Here is a 19,331-nt window from a genome sequence, read left to right on the forward strand (position 1 = left end):
TATGTTTGATCATCTATTTATGATTGCAGTTAGTGTTTGAAGGCGTTCGAGGATCGACTAGTGCCGGTGATTTAGCTGTTGATGGCATTACTGTTAGTGATGGGTTCTGTCCACCTACAAGTTAGTATCACGATTGTAATTACCATGACATTTGATTGATTGCTAATTATTATAGAATAGCTCGGAGTTTGAAACGATGATGTACTTTACCTGTCCAGAATCCTGGAATATAAAGCAAAAATAAAACAAGTAGACGTGTTATCAGTTAAGATTAGCCTTGTAATTAACATTAGATACCATGTTATCCAAAGTAATCTGCTACTACTACTACGACGACGACGACGACTACTACTACTACTACTACTACTACTACTACCACTACCACTACTACTACTACTACTACTACTACTACTATTACTACTACCACCACTACTACTACTACTACTACTACTACCACTAACACTAATACTACTACTACTGCTACTACTACTACTACTACTACTTCTACTTCTACGACTACTATTACTACTACTACGACTACTAACAATGTATAATAACGAAGTAGTGAAAAAAAGATTAAAATGTCTGAAGTCCATTTATAGAACTTTAATTACCTGCATAAAGAAACCTGCAGGAAGACAAAAAGCAATATTGACAAGCACATGATTATGTATTATGATGCTATTGAATTACTGTTAAAGGGAAACAAATGATATGGTCTTCATAGGTATGGTTATGCAGCTGATCATCTAAGCAGGTTTGGTATATTCCAATTAAAATGAAAACAGATGGTTGTCTATGATTCTATCTCTGTCTTTTCTTTTGTATATTTTCTAGGAACATGTGATTTTGAGCTTGGATTGTGTGGATGGCGGCAGGAGCCCTCTACGGATGATTTTGATTGGTCTAGAGATGCCGGAAGTGACGTACCTCATGGAAACGATCCTTTCATTGATCATACTACAGGCTCAGACACAGGTCAGTCAGTGCCCTGAATCATCAAACTTATTATCAATAACAAGTTAGAGCAACTGTTATAAGCTACTGAAACGGTGACATTTGATTGGCTAAGAGCAGATTTGTCATAGAAATTTATCATTCGTTATTGATAACAAGTTTTATGAAATAGGGCCCGGATCTAACATACTTTAAACAAAAATTCCAGCCAGGGTCCAGAAAAAGAAAAAGTTAACATGTTAATGCTATTTGTAATTGAAAGCTGTGTACAATTATTTTAATCTTGAGATCAGTTGCCCATTATTTAATTAAACTATGTGTGTGTTTTTAGGCCCATCCCCTCGAAAAAAGCAGATGGATTGGACAACATTTCCCTCATTAAAAGTAAAAAAAAGTCTGTCTACAAACTAACAATTACTGGCCATTCGAGAAAGTTTAATAATAACGAATTTTGAGCTGAGGTTTTGGGGAGTCTCATTATAACAGGAGCACACTGTAATATTTTGTTGTATCAGGTCATTTCATCTATGCGGACCAGTCTCTTGGTACGGCAGGAGACAGAGCCCTTCTCTACAGCGGACCCTTCGATGCCACACCTGTAGGCGACTGTATGACGTTCTGGTATCATGTAGCCAGTGCAGATAGGTCAGTGGGTAGCATACGGGTATGGGAGCTGATCGAAGGCAAGCTTGTTGGGCCATACTGGATGTCAGGGTCTGGTGTTCAGACTAACTTCTGGATGCAGGCGAAGACCAATGTCAAGGCCACCTCTGCTTTTGAGGTAAATACATTGTATTTTTATTATTATTATCATGATTATGATGATGATTGTTATTACTTTTTTAAATCCTTATTATGATTATCATTATTATAATAATTGTTATCATTCTTAATGTTATCATAATAGTTCTTGTTTTTTGTATTATCTGTTTAACCTACCGAAATGAACATAATATTGATGCATCTACATACATGTAAAGTGACCAAGGGGAGAGAGAGAGTGAGAGAGAGAGAGAGAGAGAGAGAGAGAGAACTCAGAACACTTTTTACAACCGTTTTCATTTCATTTTTTTTTCATAATAAAAAGTGTAATAAAATGTATTATCATCATAGAATATAATGATCATAATATACATTTGTTAGGGGCAGACAACATGCAAATATATTCTACTGCGCTATAAGATGTCCTGGTAAATGAAAAGATGTGAGTTTAGTTGTGATTTAAAAGTACTTAACAATGGTGTTTTCATAATTTATAATAAAAAGTTATTTCACTGTTCTAGACCTGCGCATGTAAATGCTCTATCTTCCAATGTTATTGTTTTGTTTTGTTGTGATGGAGTGTGCAATGATAGGGTATCTTGGAAGCTGCGCAGGTTATGAGCATGTTTGTGAGACTTGAGTTTCAACAGTTCTACAATATAAATAAGGGCTTGACTGATAAGTGCTTTATTGACAATCAACATAATCTTAAATAATATGCTTTGGCTTACTGGTAGTCAGTGCAGATCTCTTAAAAATAGTATTGATCCGTTAGAATTAGGAACAACTGCAAATCGGTCTTGGACATGCATATAAACCATAGACCAACTGTAAATTCTGAACAAGAAGAAGTTTGCCTCTTTTTATTTTGCAACAGGTTGTTTTAGAAGCCCAATTGAGTGACAGCACCGACCAATGGCTGGCCGTTGATGACGTCATAATTGATAGCGAGCCTTGTCCGCATCCGGGTACGTAACCTTTTAAAGGCAGTAGCCTAATCTCTCTGCAGATTTGTGCAAACTCCATGAAACTTGGCGAGTGTTAAAGAAATATCTTTGAGATTTCGTGTGTGCTGAGGAAGAGGAAGGTTTTTTCCAAATCAACATACGTAACAGACAAATTAATTTGAATTACGTTTGAATAATTTTTCGAGTCTACAAAAAAAAAATCTGAAATAAAACATCCAAAATATATTCGTTGAAAGCCAGCTTCCATTTTTTACATTGTTTAGTGGGAGATTCCTTATAAAATACCTCTTCAACATACCACTGACTTCATGGAGCTTCATGTTTTTAGGTCTGCAAAGGGGACAAACCATCTTTAAGTCTGTACTCGCTGTGGTCGACTTATATAACAAACAGTACTTTGCCATGGTTGAGTTTCTTCGCAGGTATAACGTGTATGGATTATTCATAGCAAACCACTTGATCAGTTATCATTTACAGAAAATTATTTTCATTTTTTTGTATTACTTGCCCCCCCCCCCCCCCCCCCCACTCCGGGGTCGGAATGACCGCATGCGTGTTCACAAAATGTCCGGTAAAAAAGTACTTTTCACGCACCATTTTTTCAACAATGTAATACCGAGTCACTTTAACAACATAGACATTTGTACAAATAGATCGCATACGAAGATAAATCACAATAATTGTAGCATATAATGGCCTACTACAATGGATTTCCTAAGCGTGTGTTTAAACCAAAAATGTATAGTTGTACAGATACGATACATAGTCCATTATGTTTCATTTTATATAGCATATATGGCCCACTACAATGGATTTACTTAAGCAGGGGGTAAAGAAATACAAGGTTTAGTTGTACAGATACGATACATAGTTCATTATGTTTTATTCTATGAATAGGTTTTTGCGATTTTGAGGACAATGACTACTGTTACTGGTCCAATACGAAGAAAGGAGATGAGAGAGATTGGGAGCTGAATCGTGGATCTACAGGAAGTGACGACACAGGACCAAGCAAAGATCATACTACAGGCACTAATCAAGGTATTAACTAAGGAGGGCGACATTTTAATTGATGTTGGCCGTATTTTTTTTAATTGACTGACATTCACATTTATTTATTTCTGACAATGCAAAATGTTAATAATAATAATGAAATATAATGATACGGAATGTGTATAGCACTTAATACCCTCTCTACGCGCTTTACAGATATTGTTATTATTGTTTTTACTATTATTATTTTATTTATATAATTATTGTTATTCTTAGCATTGTCATTGGGGTAAGGGAAAGCGTTCATGTGCGTCACTCTGTGAAGCGCCTTGCGCTCAACATTACATCGCTGGTCATAATACAGCCGTGCGGCCATTTATATTAATGCTCTTAGTATATACACCTGGGTAGAGAGTGGCAAACGTGTACTACTGTATTGCGTAAGTGCAAGGTGGGGACTCGTACCTTCAACCCCTGGATTAAAATATTTATATCAAGGGCGACAATAGGGCAATAAATGGTATGGACAGAAAGTTGGATGAGATTTAAACTGATGACGGCCATTTTGTCAATGATATTTTGAGAATGAGTTATTTTCAAGAGAGACTAAAAACCCGGACTAAATGCTGACATGTTTTTATGAAAAGAATCTGATCATATGTAAGTTGGCCTAATTCAAAGCATTATTATGTTTGGTTTCCATAGTAACTGAGATTTTTGCTTGTTTTCTTGTTTATTTATGCAGGACACTACGTTTATATTGATGCTACCGATTTCAGACAAGGTGACACTGCCTGGCTTGAGAGTGAGACACTCCCTTCAGCAGATACTTGCTTCAAGTATTGGTACCACATGTTTGGCAAAGGTATGACGTCATAATAGGAACTGAAGTTGGCATTGCAGGAGTTGCGTATAATATGTACTTACATATATATATCCAGTGTTGTCTCATCAGTCTGAGGGAGCTGTGCTTATTATTACACCGGCATAATTCACTAACCCTTACCACAATAACAATGATAATACTAATAATGATGTTATTACAATTGTTAAACTAGGCGTTATGGCGTGCGCCTTTAATGAGGACACAGGTTCGAAACTGAGTCACGTCTTTCGGATGGTGACGTTTAAAGGTCGGTCCCCATACGTAACTAATTATATCTGATTGATACACGTCTGTAAAACCCCAAATACACACACACACACACACACACACACTCATCAGTCTGAGGGCACAATGATAATTATTACCCCCATCATGATGAGGGCGGGATTAAGAACAAATTGTCAGCTGCTCGATCGCAAGAAGGTCGATACTGCCACATACACATATCTTAAGGCCATCTTTTAGGCAGCCGGTGGAATGTTTGTAGAACACCTTGTTCAAGGATGATAGCTCAGAGGAAGGGTCGAACCTGATGAGATTCAAGGTTGTTAACCAGTGCTCTCACCAGGTTCCCGTTTCACAAAGCCTTTTTTCAATAACAAATGCCAAATATCAGTGACAAATCTGCTGATAACCAATCAGAAACAAGCATTTCAGTAGCTTATAACAATAACTGTGATTTGTCACTGATGACAAGTTTTGTGAAACACCCCCCCCCCCCAAAAAAAAAAAAAAAAAAAAAAAATCTCTCACGTAGGACCTGGGGAATTCATGCAGGTTCAACGACAATCAGCAACGATTCGAAATCATATGGAACATTATTTAGAGATAATAATAATGGTACACAATATTTATTAGGCGCTTAATATTGGTGTCTCTAAGCGCACCATAGTCTGACTAAAAAAATATTCACCAAAACTTATAATAAACACACAACTTATACATCAGCTCTTTATTCAATAAATCATGCATATATAATAATAAAAATAAGAGTGAGATCAACATACATGAGGTCAGAGAACATTACTCACCCTGAGCCGGGGGAAGATTAATTGTGTCAAAGAAGTTCCCTCGAGGATGGATGGTTTATCCCTCAATGTTCCCGAAGGCAGAGAGTACCCTCAATGTTGCCGAAGGGCTTGGTACTTTGTGCTGTGTTTGATATGGATTCTCTCTATCAGTATCTGTTTTTAGAAGGAAATACAAAGCATTTTGATTATCTAAATATTAGATTCAGTATTAGGCCCTTGTGTTAGTTTGTTTATTAGGTTAGTTACTTATCTTATTTTATGTTCCTTTTTGTATGTGTTTTTATGTTATATTGTATATCTAGTTACTTAAAGGGTTGGCCTCTTACAAGGTTTGTTTCCTTTTTGGCCACTGCCTTCCTCACTTTTATATTTCATCTCACGTATTGTCATACATTTGTCTGTTTATATATGTATTTTTATCTGTTGATCTCTTGACGAGAAATAACTTAAACTGAAACTGAAAACTGGGAGGGGGGAAGGATGTTTCACAAAGATTCTAAGTCGAACTTTACTCTAAGTTGGACTTAAATATTATGGATAGCCATTTGTAGCCTTATAATGAAATACATTCAAAAGCAAAATTCAAGTATTTTAGACTTTTCATTAATTCCACATCAAGAACATGAATTCTCCCAAGATACTAGAAAATATGAATGAATTGAATCAACATTTTATGCCTTTAAAAATAATTTTTACAAAACATTTTCAAAGACGCTATCGGCTTTCCATAATTTTTAAGTCCAACTTAGAGATAAGTTCAACTAAGGATCTTTGTGAAACACCCCCCTGAACTGATTAATATCATCAATTTAGGTACGGGTTCCCTCAACGTCTACACTAGAGACCAAGTCAACCAAGAGATGGCGTTAGAATGGTCAGAGAGCGCTGACCATGGAGATCGTTGGTTGGAGGGTCAGATCTCTCTGTCCAGCCAGAACTCCTTCAATATCATCATGGAGGCAACATTCGGAGGCAGTTTTGCGGGAGATGTGGCCTTAGATGATACCTTTATAACACAGACAGGGCTGTGCAATGGTGAGCTTATAATCGACATGGTTTGCAGCCAAACGCCGCAAATGGAACAAAAGCACAGCACAAAGTACAAATATACTCTATTTATAAAGAGGCCGGTACTCAACTAGAAGAAAATGCGTATTATGTTATGTGTATTTTGCTGGACATTTATCCACGTTTACATATCTGTATACAGTCTATGTAATTTTCTTGAATGCTTCGAATGATAACCAGGACAGGGTGCAGCCAGGGTAATTATCCAAAGACATTTTTTTAGAGAGAAAACGGAGTTAGATATGAGAGTAAAATTAGAATATGGAAGACGTCGTCTCGACAAAACGTCGTTACGCAATGGTGTCATTAAATCTGCAGATATGAGTTGCGCTTTTCAGAGAATGTGATTGTAAGCAATTTTTTCTGGTTAAGATTTTGCGTCTATAAACAAAACTATCCACTTTACCTTAAAATAGCAATACGGTATGCGAGCATCTAATTCGAGGTCAGTACCATAGTCTTTTTTTAACGGACAAGATTCTTGGGTTGGAATTAGCTGCCAGTCAACAGCATAATGTTTATTTTTATTTTTATTTGTCTTTTGCTAATATTCAGCCTCAACAAGATAATTTGGTTAATCATTAAAACAATTCTGCAATTGGGAATGTCGATCTCCTTTTTGAGCTGACAAATAAATTGGCTCGCTGATTTCTGTTACTCATCATAAATAAGAAGAACAAGAAGGAGAAGACAAATATAACGAAGAAAAAGAAGAGGGAGAAGAGAGAGTAGTAGAAGTAGTAATAGTAGTAGTAATTACAATTTATACTGAAAGAAAGATACTTCCTAAGAAGAAGAAAAAACAACAACAAGAGGAAGGAGCAGAAGTAGACTGTATAAGTAATATTAGTTTAAGTAGTAGTAAAAGTAGTAGTAGTAGTAGTATGAGTAGTAGTAGTAGTAGTAGTAGTAGTAGTAGTGATAGAAGTAGTAGTAGTAGTAGTAGTAGTAGTGGTAGTAGTAGTAGTAATAGAAGTAGTAGGAGGAGTAGTAGTAGGAGTAGTAGTAGAAGTAGTAGTAGGCTAGTAGTAGTAGCAGTAGTAGTAGTAGTAGGAGTAGTAGTAGTAGTAGTAGTAGGAGTAGTAGTAGTAGTAGTAGTAGTAGTAGTAATAATAATGATAATATTAGTAGCACAAAGTAGTAGTAGAAGTAATAATAGTAGTAGAAGTAAAAGTAGTAGTAGTAATAATAATAATAATAGTAGTAGTAGTAGTAGTAGTATTAATAGTAATATTAGTAGTAGTAGTAGTAATACAAGTAATAGTAGTAGTAATAGTAGAAGTAGTAGTAGTAGTAGTAGTAGTAGTAATAATAGTAATATTTGTAGTAGTAGTAGTAGTAGTAATACAAGTAATAGTAGTAGTAATATTAGTAGTATTAGTAGTAATACAAGTAATAGTAGTAGTATAGTAGTAGTAGTAGTAGTAGTAGTAGTAGTAGTAGTAGTAGTAGTAATAGTAGTTGTAGTAGTAGTAGTAGTAATAGAAGTAGTAGTAGTAGTAGTAGTCGTAGTAGTAGTAGTGGTTTTTAAGTTTATTGTAATTATACTGAACGTAAGATTCTTCCTAATCTGACTTGTCATTGACGGTGCAGATACTGGTGCCATCGCTTGTGACTTTGAGGCTGGTATGTGTGGGTACACTCAAGAGACTGATGATGAATTTGATTGGACTAGATGGAGTGGAGCCACACCCACACAGGAGACTGGTCCTTCGGTTGACCATACTACAGAGACAGGTGAGAATAGCAGATGGTACAAATGACCCAAAATATCCACAGATCTTTTACACATGGAGAAGTTCCACTTTGAGCATCTTAGAATGATAACTGCCAAAGTCCTAGATGTGCCTCGTGAATACCTTTTGTTTGACCTTTTGAAAAGAATACTTCCACCTGCGTATCATAGAAAGTACCGTTGGTGCATAAATGAAGATTCCATGACATTTGCTCTGGCGACAATTGCTCCGCTGTAAATTTCATACACTAATCGAATGGCTAACTTCAACCCTGGATTCAACACTATACCCTACCCTAAACCTAACCCTAAACCTAACATAAAACCCTATTGAAACCCTAACCCTAACCCTACATCTTAGACGAAATAAAGCCCGGAGCAATTGTCGCAGGAGCAAATGTCGTGTCACCTAAATGAATAATGTTACATAACTTTCATGAGCGCATATCGAGTATTCATCTCTGCGGGTTTTACCATTTTGGTACAAATGACCTTTATCTGCCCATGCGCAGATTGTATCTGTAAACTCCCTTATTGTGACGTGGTTGGGTTGATACGTCACCGGACTGTGGATCACTGTGGAATGCTCCCCAGGGAGTGGAGATAGTGCACATAGTTTATGTGGGCAAACACTGAATCCAATGACCGGGGTAATAGTATTTTTGTAAAGCGCTTAGAGATGTTTGTATTAAGCGCTATATAAAAGCTAAATATTATTATTATCACAAGATCCGTGGTTCGAATGCCGCTGCTGCACTCATGTCCTTTGGCGAAATATTGATTTACATTCGCCACACACAACCCAGGCGACATTACCGATAGGTACCCGGCAGAATTTATTTCCTTGAAATGCTAGAGCGCCGCAATAGCAGCCATGCTCAAGCCAGGGTAATAATAATCTGGAGCGGCAGGAGTTTTAATTCTGACAGATATGAGCGATATACAAGATCCCAATATTATTATTAGAATTGACTTTAACTTTTTACTTAACACATGTAACAATAGGCACAGTCGCTCGTTTCTCATGAGTGTCGATTGTGCTGAGTGTTGATTGGCACAAAACATGTTGGCACCAATTAACAGAAGAGCTGCTTTGTGCAACACAAAATCATTTCCTTCTCGTTTAGCTTCCTAAATAATACCTTTTAACGCTTGTATACAAGAGATGTATTAATAACATAAATATTCAAATAGTCTCGTAACATTTAAACATAATTCATTAAGGAATGCACATTGGCAAACGTTTATCATTCGAATGGTGGTGACTCATTAGGCCATTAATTAAGAATTGTATGAACCCATTATATAAACCATTCAGTTTCATTTGCATGGAATTCATTTGTTGCCGTCAAATAGTTCTGAGTGTTTTCTTATTTTTACCGTAGATGGAGCTGTAGATATCGCTTATTGTTATTACCAGAAGTGCATTCAATCTGTGTTAATATATTGGCCCTAATGCCCGTCCTGCTATCAACATACAATGTGACATCATTATTTTTCAATCACATTGCAGTTCTTATATCATTAACAATTTATACACCCTTTCACGGTTAAAGCCGCAATTTTATTTTGCGAGTTAACATTGCGTCATCAATATTTTCAGACGAGCATTTTTTGTTGCGTCACTGCCTGGGCTGCGCGCTCACATCACATAGACACGAGTTGTGCATGCTGCATCAAATAAAAGTTACTCGCAATTTAAAATGGCGCCCATGTACGCGCATACGCACTCTTTAAATCGTGAAACAGTGTATTATATTTCTTCTTACATGATTTTCCACCTGAATGCAGCGGATGGTTATTATGTGTTCATTGAAACCTCTGGACGCCAGGCTAATAACAAGGCTCGTCTGACCACGCCCATGGTTCAATCCTCAGCGAGTCAATGTGTGACGTTTTGGTATCACATGTATGGTATGGCAGTGGACGCCCTCAATGTCTATACCCGACGCAATGATGGTCAGCCGCAGCTTAGACTTGTATGGACCATGGTAGGGGAGCGGTCTGGTGATTGGTTGCTAGGTAACGTGCAGCTCAATGAACCAATCAGATATCAGGTCAGTTTATTTCAGAATGTATTATAAATGTATTGTAGTCAAACCTGTCTGTAGCGAACGCCCAAGGGAAACAAAACAAGTGGTAGTTGTAGACAGGTTACTTTAGTACATGTTTCGATTAAAAACCAATTTCAGGGAAAACAAAAAATGTGGTCTTTGTAGACAGGTGGTCACTAAATCAGGTTTGACTGTACCATGAATCTCTTGTATACGTGTATGTAAGTACATCATAAACACGGAATATTGCAGCTCCGTCCATGTTTTTTTCTTCTTCTTCTCTTCATATTTTCTTTTTCCATCCATTATTGCCTTTCAGTTTTACACACATAACATAATTGTTTTTTTTGCTGAATAAATCAATGCGTAGTAGAACACCTATTAAAATCAATTTGAAGGATCAACTTTTCTATTTCACAGTTGGCGATCATCCTATCATATTATTTGCAATGTAATTATAATGTAAATTCCAACTAGTATATGCCTTCATAAAAGTCAAGCGGTAATTAGATTGTCCAGTTTATTGATGCGAAAAACATTTGAAAAGTTTCAGGAAAGTGTTTGTACTACTGTCTCCTCAGTCATATAAAGTAGGCATTTTAAAGATATACCGCAATTTAAGTAACACCCAGTTGTCTCTCTTTGCTGCCCGAGCTCGCTAAGAATCAAGAAGCACTCCTTCCGCCCAAACTGCTGTCCTATTATTGTGTAATTTAGTATCTCTCCGATATCTCATTTGTTTAGAGATGTAATAGATATATATATATATATATATTTTTTTTTTTTTTCTTTAAACATCACAGCCCGAAATAAGTCTTCAAGCACACCTCTATTCAATATATCGCATGTAATAGTAAGAATTATATAACATCTAATTAGATCCTTGTCATTTGATTGGAGGATTGTTGATCACGTGATATTCAAGAAATAACCTATTGAACTACTACGTCATTGAGTATCCATTTTTGGTTATATTCGCCGTGCATTTTTGTTTTATCCAGCGTGCATTTCTATTAGATGTTATATAAAACAAAAATATATTTGTTTAGTTAGTCAAAATTGGGAATATTTTCATTCGTTGATAAAAAAAAATGTTCTATTGAACTCATAAACATTCATACTTTGTTATCCTTGCATGTTGTCTGATCAGGTGGTTTTCGAAGGAGTGGTTGGTCAGATCTACTTCGGGGATATAGCCCTGGATGATGTTAGTATATACGATGGACAATGTCCAGGTAATTACTATTAATATTTTATTGATGTTTAATATCACCTTGATAATTATAAATGTTTTCATATAAAATGTACCTTACCTAGGATTAAAATGAAGGTATATGAACTGGCAATCGAGTGACGTCATATTCCACCCTGGCTCGATGCCGAGGTTAATATATAATGGCTCGTTGGACTTTGGAAGTATCGTCACCTCACCGCTAGAATGATAGTTTAGTCATTGGCTAAACATCGCGGAAGTTCCCTTTATATTAAAACCCCACTGTACTACTAATAGCTACTTACGCCCTTTATATAGCAAACAATGCCAAAGAGGTACCCGTTGGTCCCCATGGTCCCCTTTTTCTTACGGTAATTGAGAGCTGATTTTTTTTAGATAACCACCTGTCAGTGACCACGCAGGAAGGTCTAACCCCGCCTGGCCAAACTAGTGCAGATAGGCTTTAAAGCCGATGATATTTACTGTATATCGTATTGAAACGTCACAATCCCTCTAACTGTTTGTATGGTTGAATAACTGTTGTATAACATGATTTCATCCTCATTTCTCTTTATTTTAATTCAAACCTTTGGCACAGCCTCGACAAGTTCAAATTTATTTGAACTTTTACAGTGACCCAAATTCCATTTAATTTCTTTGCCTTTAAATGTACTGATCAGTGACCTTCTGATGTTTGTATAACTTGTATTTCTTTCATTTTTTGCACTTGTATTATCTTTTATATACATATATGTTTGTTATTGAATGGAATGAATAAATCTTGAAATATTGAATCTTGAATCTTGAAATCTTTTCCTCATCAGCAACATCGACCTGTGAGTTTGAAAGCCCAAGTATATGTGGTTACCGTAACGACCAAACCGATGATTTCGATTGGTTGCGATGGTCTGGGGCCACGCCCACAGACAATACAGGACCCTCAGAGGATGTGACGTATAACACACAATACGGTAGGAAGTTAAATATTCAGTCTGTTTGGAACCCGAAGAGCAATAACTCATATTATCATATTCAGAGTGAAAGCCCTCCTGCCTCCAAACATACAGCGTGTTTCTATTCGAAACCATTATCCGGTTAATGGCCGATAAGGGATAAATTTGTCCTAATAAAAACTGACTTTCTCCGGCATTATCCGGATAATGCCCGGGAGAGATGCGACGCGTTCACCGGCAAAATTATCCCTCTTTTGGAAGGATAATGCAGGGGAAGCTAACCAATACATTATTAGGGACTTTTATATTTGCGTGGACTGATACGTGTGACGTCCATTCAAGGCAGTGCATTAAAAGGACGTCGATCGTAGCAATCCCGTTGTCGTTGTGCAAATCTAAAAGTCCCTATTAATGATTGACCAGCTACCTAACTAGTATTCCCACCAAGGATTAAACGTTTATTATAGTGATGCAGGTCGACACGTGAATTGACAATGAAACAATAACTATACCCAAGTAAATGGTTTCTTGCTGGAAAGATCTAAAAAGTGGCACAATATCAAAACTCGTTATGACGGTATGAAGTTTTGCGCACTTTTCTAATGTCTTAATTGTCGTTGTTTTAATTCAACAATGTCTCATAGATTTAGTGAAAATCCAATTGATGGAAAAATAAATGAAAGCTGTATAATATTTTGTATGGTATTCAAAACTTTTCCTTCGCATTTGAGCGACGAAATTATGTCATTAAATTGTCATTTTTTAGTAACTGCCTATTCGTTAACATAAATGGATTATCACGTGTTATTACTTTTTCACTTCCAGGTCACTACATGTATATTGAAGCTGATCCGCCTCAACTTGAGGGTGATACGGCTCGTCTGATTGGTCCACACATGTCACATGACTCAGATACGTCATCATGCTGGTCGTTTTACTATTACATGAACGGGAAGAACATTGGCAGTCTCGAAATCCTGGTAGGAATCCACCTGTCTGTTCTGAAAGTTATGAATAGGAGGGGTTTTAAAAGGGTTAGGAGGGGAATGGAGACCCCCCCCCCTCCTCCCCTCCCCCAAACAAATATACCAAAAATACAAGAAAATACAAAAAATAAATAAATACATAAATAAATAAATTAAAAAAAAAAAAAACAACAATAACCAACCAACAAACAAACAAATAAATAAAAAAAAATAAAAAAATAAATAAATAAACATATAAATAAATAAGTAAATACAAATCAAAATCAAACCGTCCTCTCCTAATATTCGCAAGGCATATGTAGAATGTGAAAGCTAGAACCCGGACGCCCCATAAGCCCTCCATCCCCGTATACGCGCTCATGGTTATGAACCTTTATTAAAGATGTGACTTAAAATTTGGTGGTAGCAGGGAAACATACTAACATTGTCTGGCTGTTGTCTTATTTTTAATTTGATTTTATCAATGATTTAATGATAAATCCTTTATCAAAAACTGGATTTCTTGCGGAAAAAGGCCTTATCTTTTACTTCATTTACATTCTAGTGGCAGCGGTGGGATATCCTTCTCACTTGACTTCTCTTGTCCGTTCAATCTATTGAAACTCTGCGAGTCTGATAACAAACTGAGTTGCTCTACGTGCGAAGTCCTCGAAACACAATGATTTACTTTTACTTTACTGTAAAACATTCGGGCTTATATATTTGTATGATTACTTGTAATACGTTGTCTGCTTTCAAACGTCAACTTAAGACTTACCTATTTCATATTGCTTACAACTAGCAAATACCCCATACTATTCTCGGGTTAATCGTTGACAGTATTTTGTTCTTTCTTATCAGCACCGTTGGTAATGCCTTTGATATAGCGCTCTCAAAAATTACCGGATTGGACTGGATATATGCTTTTTTATCACTCTTTTTTTCCAGCTGAACGCTAATTCCGCCGTCCCCTCCACACTGATGACTGTATCTGGGAACCAGGGACCGTACTGGAAGAGGGAATCGATTGAGGTTCATTCTAATGGATATGAAATCATCTTTCGGGGCGTGGTCGGGAATGGAACAGAGGGCGACATCGCTATTGACTCCGTAGATGCCGTCGAAAGAAGTTGTTGTAAGTCTCGTCTCGAGTTAATTACTCCAGTGACTCCAGTTTGTTCGGAAAATATATTTTATTTTGAATACCCAATGCGTGTAATATTCCGATTCAATGATATTAGTCCACATACTTTGGCTTTGTAATATGTTGCATCTTTGTCACCAATGAAACCAGGAGACAACATTCGCAAGTCTTAAAGTAACTCGGTAACATTGCCTCAGATTCTGAAACAAAATCCTGGATTTAGCTCAGACATGCTGCAATCATAATTATAAACCTGTAGGTCAGTCAGGAATCCCATGACTTTTACAAGCCGATCGCCTGTCTGATTATCAAGATATTTATGAGTGGAAATCAAAATTTCATTTTCCGTTTTCCTAACAGTTCTTAATATAACATTGCAGTCTATTGTGGTAAAACTGGTCACTCAAAGATTTTTTACTTTTATTGAGGCACTTCTTGATCATGTTGAGGCGCAATTTCTTTATTGCTTCAATATTACACCATATCACAAACTCAGTAACACATTGGGGCCATGCATGTCAGATGTAATATTGTTAAACGATGCCTTTAACGCCTGTTTTTAAAAATGTACATTTTCCCTTTCCATCTGTAGTGAGCTGTGACTTTGAGGAGAGCTTCTGTAGCTGGGAGAACGTAGAGGGCAGTGACTTTAATTGGATCCGATGGAAAGGACCAACTACCACCCCTGGAACAGGACCAGATACGGACCACACCCTTAGAACACCTGAAGGTGAATATGGAAACCTAAAGACTCTGTTTCATGATACAAGACCTTACCCATATCTATAACATAAAATAATGTCAGTAGTTTATAATAAATGTTGTCTCGCTATTGATGACAAGTCTCATGAAACAGGTATATCGAGACTCCATGATATCACAGGTCGCAAATTGTACGGGGAGGAAGGGGTGGGGTACTTTCGGCGACTCTCCTTCCGTTCAACAAATATATATGTTGTTATAACTCTAGATTATCTAGTATAGATGATATATTGACTGCTATGAGAGGCATGGCTGTTTATATAGGCTCAAGGGTACGTTACATCATGATATGACCCCGAGGCGAGGCGAGGTCTGGGTGTTAATTAGTAGGGATTGTCTAGAGCATCTGTAGATCAGCCTGGCACTCGAGAAGTAAGCCGAGGGTGGGTGAGAATGTTTCAAAGGTACGAAGGGTGGATAATTCTTCTTACTCCAGAAGGATCCTTGTCATGAGATAAATCACTCTCTACCATAATGTCACAGATCAAGAGTCAACTGACATGCATTCTTATCGAATGACTGGCAAGTCGTTAATTCTAATGACTAATTATATTAAAATTTTCTACGAAATCACAAAAAAAGTAAATGCTCGCTTATGTGTCCACTCTCAATCAATCATTTCATTATGGTTTTACGTCATCACGTTTAATATTAGGGACTTTTAGATTTGCGTGAACTGATACGTGTGACGTCCATTCAAGGCAGTGTATTATTAGGACGTCGATCGTAGCAATCCACGTTGTCGTTGTACAAATCTAAAAGTCCCTAATATCGCCTATTTGACAACGACTGATGAATGCTAGTATGAATCTCTTGTCCGGTTACGCATCGGGTGAAAAAAATAGCTGGTCACGTGTCAACTCTCAACCAATCATTTGATTTGGATCTGCATCATCAAATAACCCATTTGGCACTGACAGATGTAAGCTTTCTATATTAATTGTGTTAATAGGTTTTTATCTTCTAATGAATTCTGCTGATCCGCATGAGTTTGGTCAGTCTGCCAAGCTCTGGACAACGTTCTCTCCTTCCACCGAGGCTCAAGATATGTGTCTTACGTTCTGGTACAGTATGACTGGAAGCGACACAGGAACGCTCCAACTCTTCAGGTACGTCCTTCTAATCCATCAGGGTTTCCCCTTATTGGGAGGAGGCATTTGATGATGATGATGATGACGATAATGATGATGATGAAGATGATGATGAAGATGATGATGAAGATGATGATGAAGATGATTAAGATGAAGATGATGATAATGATGATGATGATAATGAAGATGATGATGTTGATGTTGATGTTAATGATTATATAATGATGATGCTGATGATTATGTTGATGATGATAATGATAATGTTGATGTTGATGATGATGTTAATGATTATAATGATGAAGCTGATGATGATGTTGATGTTGATGTTGATGATGATGATGAAGAAGATGTTGATGTTTAATGATAATGCTGATGGTGATGTTTATGTTGATGATGATGATGATGGTGAGGATGATGTTGATGTTGATGATGATGATTATGATGATGATGATGATGTTGATGATGATTATAATGAAGATGATGATGAAGATGATGATGAAGATGATGATGAAGATGATGATGAAGATGATTATGATGAAGATGATGATGATGATGATGATGAAGATGATGATGTTGATGTTGATGTTAATGATTATAATGATGATGCTGATGATTATGTTGATGATGATAATGATGATGTTGATGTTGATGATGATGTTAATGATTATAATGATGAAGCTGATGATGATGTTGATGTTGATGTTGATGATGATGATGATGAAGATGTTGATGATGTTAATGATTATAATGATAATGCTGATGATGTTGATGATGATGATGAGGATGATGTTGATGTTGATGTTGATGATGATGATTATGATGATGATGATGATGTTGATGTTGATGATGATTATGATGAAGATGATGATGAAGATGATGATGAAGATGATGATGAAGATGATTATGATGAAGATGATGATGATGATGATGGTGATGATGATGTTGATGTTGATGTTAATGATTATAATGATGATGCTGATGATTATTTTGATGTTGATGATGATGATGATGATGATGATGAGGATGATGTTGATGTTGATGATGATGATTATGATGATGATGATGTTGATGTCTCTTCCTCCCCTTACCCTCACCCCCCCCCTCTCTCTCTCTCTCTCTCTCTCTCTTTCTCTCTCTTTCTTTACTTCCCTTCTTTCACTCTTTTACAAATGTATGTTCATGTGATCTTCGACAATTCCCCCTTCATCTCAAACAATGTGTTTGGGTTTTTTTTAATCTACCAACCCCCCCCCCCCCCCTCTCCCTCCCCCACTCTGTGGTATTTCTCTCCCTCTCTCTTTCTTTATTTCTTTATTTCTCTTTCTTTTCATCCCCTCCTTTCCCTCTCTCTCTCTCTCTCTCTTTCTCACACACACACGCTCTCTCACTCTCTTCCTATCATTGTGTCTTCATATCTTTCCCTGTAGAGATGAAATGGAAGGTGGTAGTAAGACGTTAATCTGGAGGCTGAGAGGTCAACAGAGCTCTTCCGGTTGGTTGCAAGCTACCGTACCTTACAGCAAAGCTGCGACGGTATGAACGATTTTTTTCTTCTTCTTTTTTGGGGTAATTTTTTTGTAATCGAAAAATAAAACTCAACGACATCGCATACAGTAATAACATATCATTAAATCAAATGGATGTATACAGAGCACAGTACAACATAGGACAATACAACACAAAACAGCACAACACAAATGCCTCACTCTAGTCAGTTACACTTGTACATGTAAAGCTCACCCTGACATGATTCAAGGTTATTTATCATGTAAACGGTATGAACGTGTTAGACGTGTGTGTCTGACCTTTCCTAGGAAGTTATTTCAATGATGTAATTCATCCAGTAACGCCAACATTAATGGCCGTTTATAAATCAATCACTTAAAGTACTTTATATATGATATTAAGGCAATGATTCGTCAGTTTCTACAAAATAAATAAAAACATAATGGCTGGCGATAGATTTTGACTATTTTTATAAGCCGTCATCTTTTCTGAAAATTTTCCTTAAATGTTTTAGAAGTGATGTAATGTGATTTATTTGTATTTTGTCAGTCCGTTGTCAAAGATGATAGTCATAACAATTACATTATCTCAAGATTCGAGTGTAATGTTTCAATCTTAGCCCTTTGAAAATGCCCAATTGTACATTTGATAAGATGCAGATGATAAATGGATTCATTAAAAAGAATATGACAGCATTCGATACAGATTTGGATATTTAGATCAGCAAAGTGCTTATCCTCTATGTGTCTTGAGCCTCTCTAGGCTGATCTTCTTTATACTGCCCTCTACGATACAACCCTTTCTACCCTGTCGCTCCGTATTCATATCAAACACATTTCCTTCCTCCTATTCTTGTTTTGATCCACAGTTTGAGTTCCAAGGTATCGTTGGTAATGGAAACCGAAGTGATATTGGATTAGATGATCTGAACCCTGTATCAGGAACATGTGATGGTAAGAATGCCCTGTTCATACCAACATGTGATGGTAAGAATGCCCTGTTCATACGAACATATGATGGTAAGAATGCCCTGTTCATACCAAAATGTGATGGTCAGAATACCCTGTTCATACCAACAAGTGATGATAAGAAAGCCCTGTTCATACGAACATGTGATGGTAAGGATGCCCTGTTGATACAAACATGTGATGGTAAGAAATCCCTGTTCATACGAACATGTGATGGTAAGAATGCCCTGTTCATACGAACATGTGGCGGTAAGAATGCCCTGTTCATACGAACA

At 36.8% G+C, this 19,331-nt stretch overlaps 1 protein-coding gene across 1 annotated transcript in view; it reads left to right on the top strand.

The window, feature by feature from the left end:
• The window catches only part of LOC105442401 (MAM and LDL-receptor class A domain-containing protein 1-like), a 77,103-nt gene that overhangs the window by 52,503 nt on the left and 5,269 nt on the right, over positions 1–19,331 (top strand). Inside the window, exons 39-56 of the mRNA XM_030994060.1 lie at positions 30–120; positions 313–407; positions 789–978; positions 1,473–1,738; positions 2,597–2,687; positions 3,585–3,728; positions 4,426–4,545; positions 6,411–6,632; positions 8,259–8,402; positions 10,192–10,457; positions 11,605–11,689; positions 12,492–12,638; positions 13,446–13,600; positions 14,534–14,720; positions 15,322–15,459; positions 16,444–16,600; positions 18,010–18,115; positions 18,957–19,041. Of these exons, the coding sequence (XP_030849920.1) occupies positions 30–120; positions 313–407; positions 789–978; positions 1,473–1,738; positions 2,597–2,687; positions 3,585–3,728; positions 4,426–4,545; positions 6,411–6,632; positions 8,259–8,402; positions 10,192–10,457; positions 11,605–11,689; positions 12,492–12,638; positions 13,446–13,600; positions 14,534–14,720; positions 15,322–15,459; positions 16,444–16,600; positions 18,010–18,115; positions 18,957–19,041 (2,689 nt within the window). The remainder of the gene's footprint in view (positions 1–29; positions 121–312; positions 408–788; positions 979–1,472; positions 1,739–2,596; positions 2,688–3,584; positions 3,729–4,425; positions 4,546–6,410; positions 6,633–8,258; positions 8,403–10,191; positions 10,458–11,604; positions 11,690–12,491; positions 12,639–13,445; positions 13,601–14,533; positions 14,721–15,321; positions 15,460–16,443; positions 16,601–18,009; positions 18,116–18,956; positions 19,042–19,331) is intronic.

This window comes from Strongylocentrotus purpuratus, unplaced genomic scaffold (assembly GCF_000002235.5).
Source record: "Strongylocentrotus purpuratus isolate Spur 01 unplaced genomic scaffold, Spur_5.0 spur5_scaffold_20, whole genome shotgun sequence".
Taxonomy (NCBI): Eukaryota; Metazoa; Echinodermata; class Echinoidea; order Camarodonta; family Strongylocentrotidae; genus Strongylocentrotus; species Strongylocentrotus purpuratus.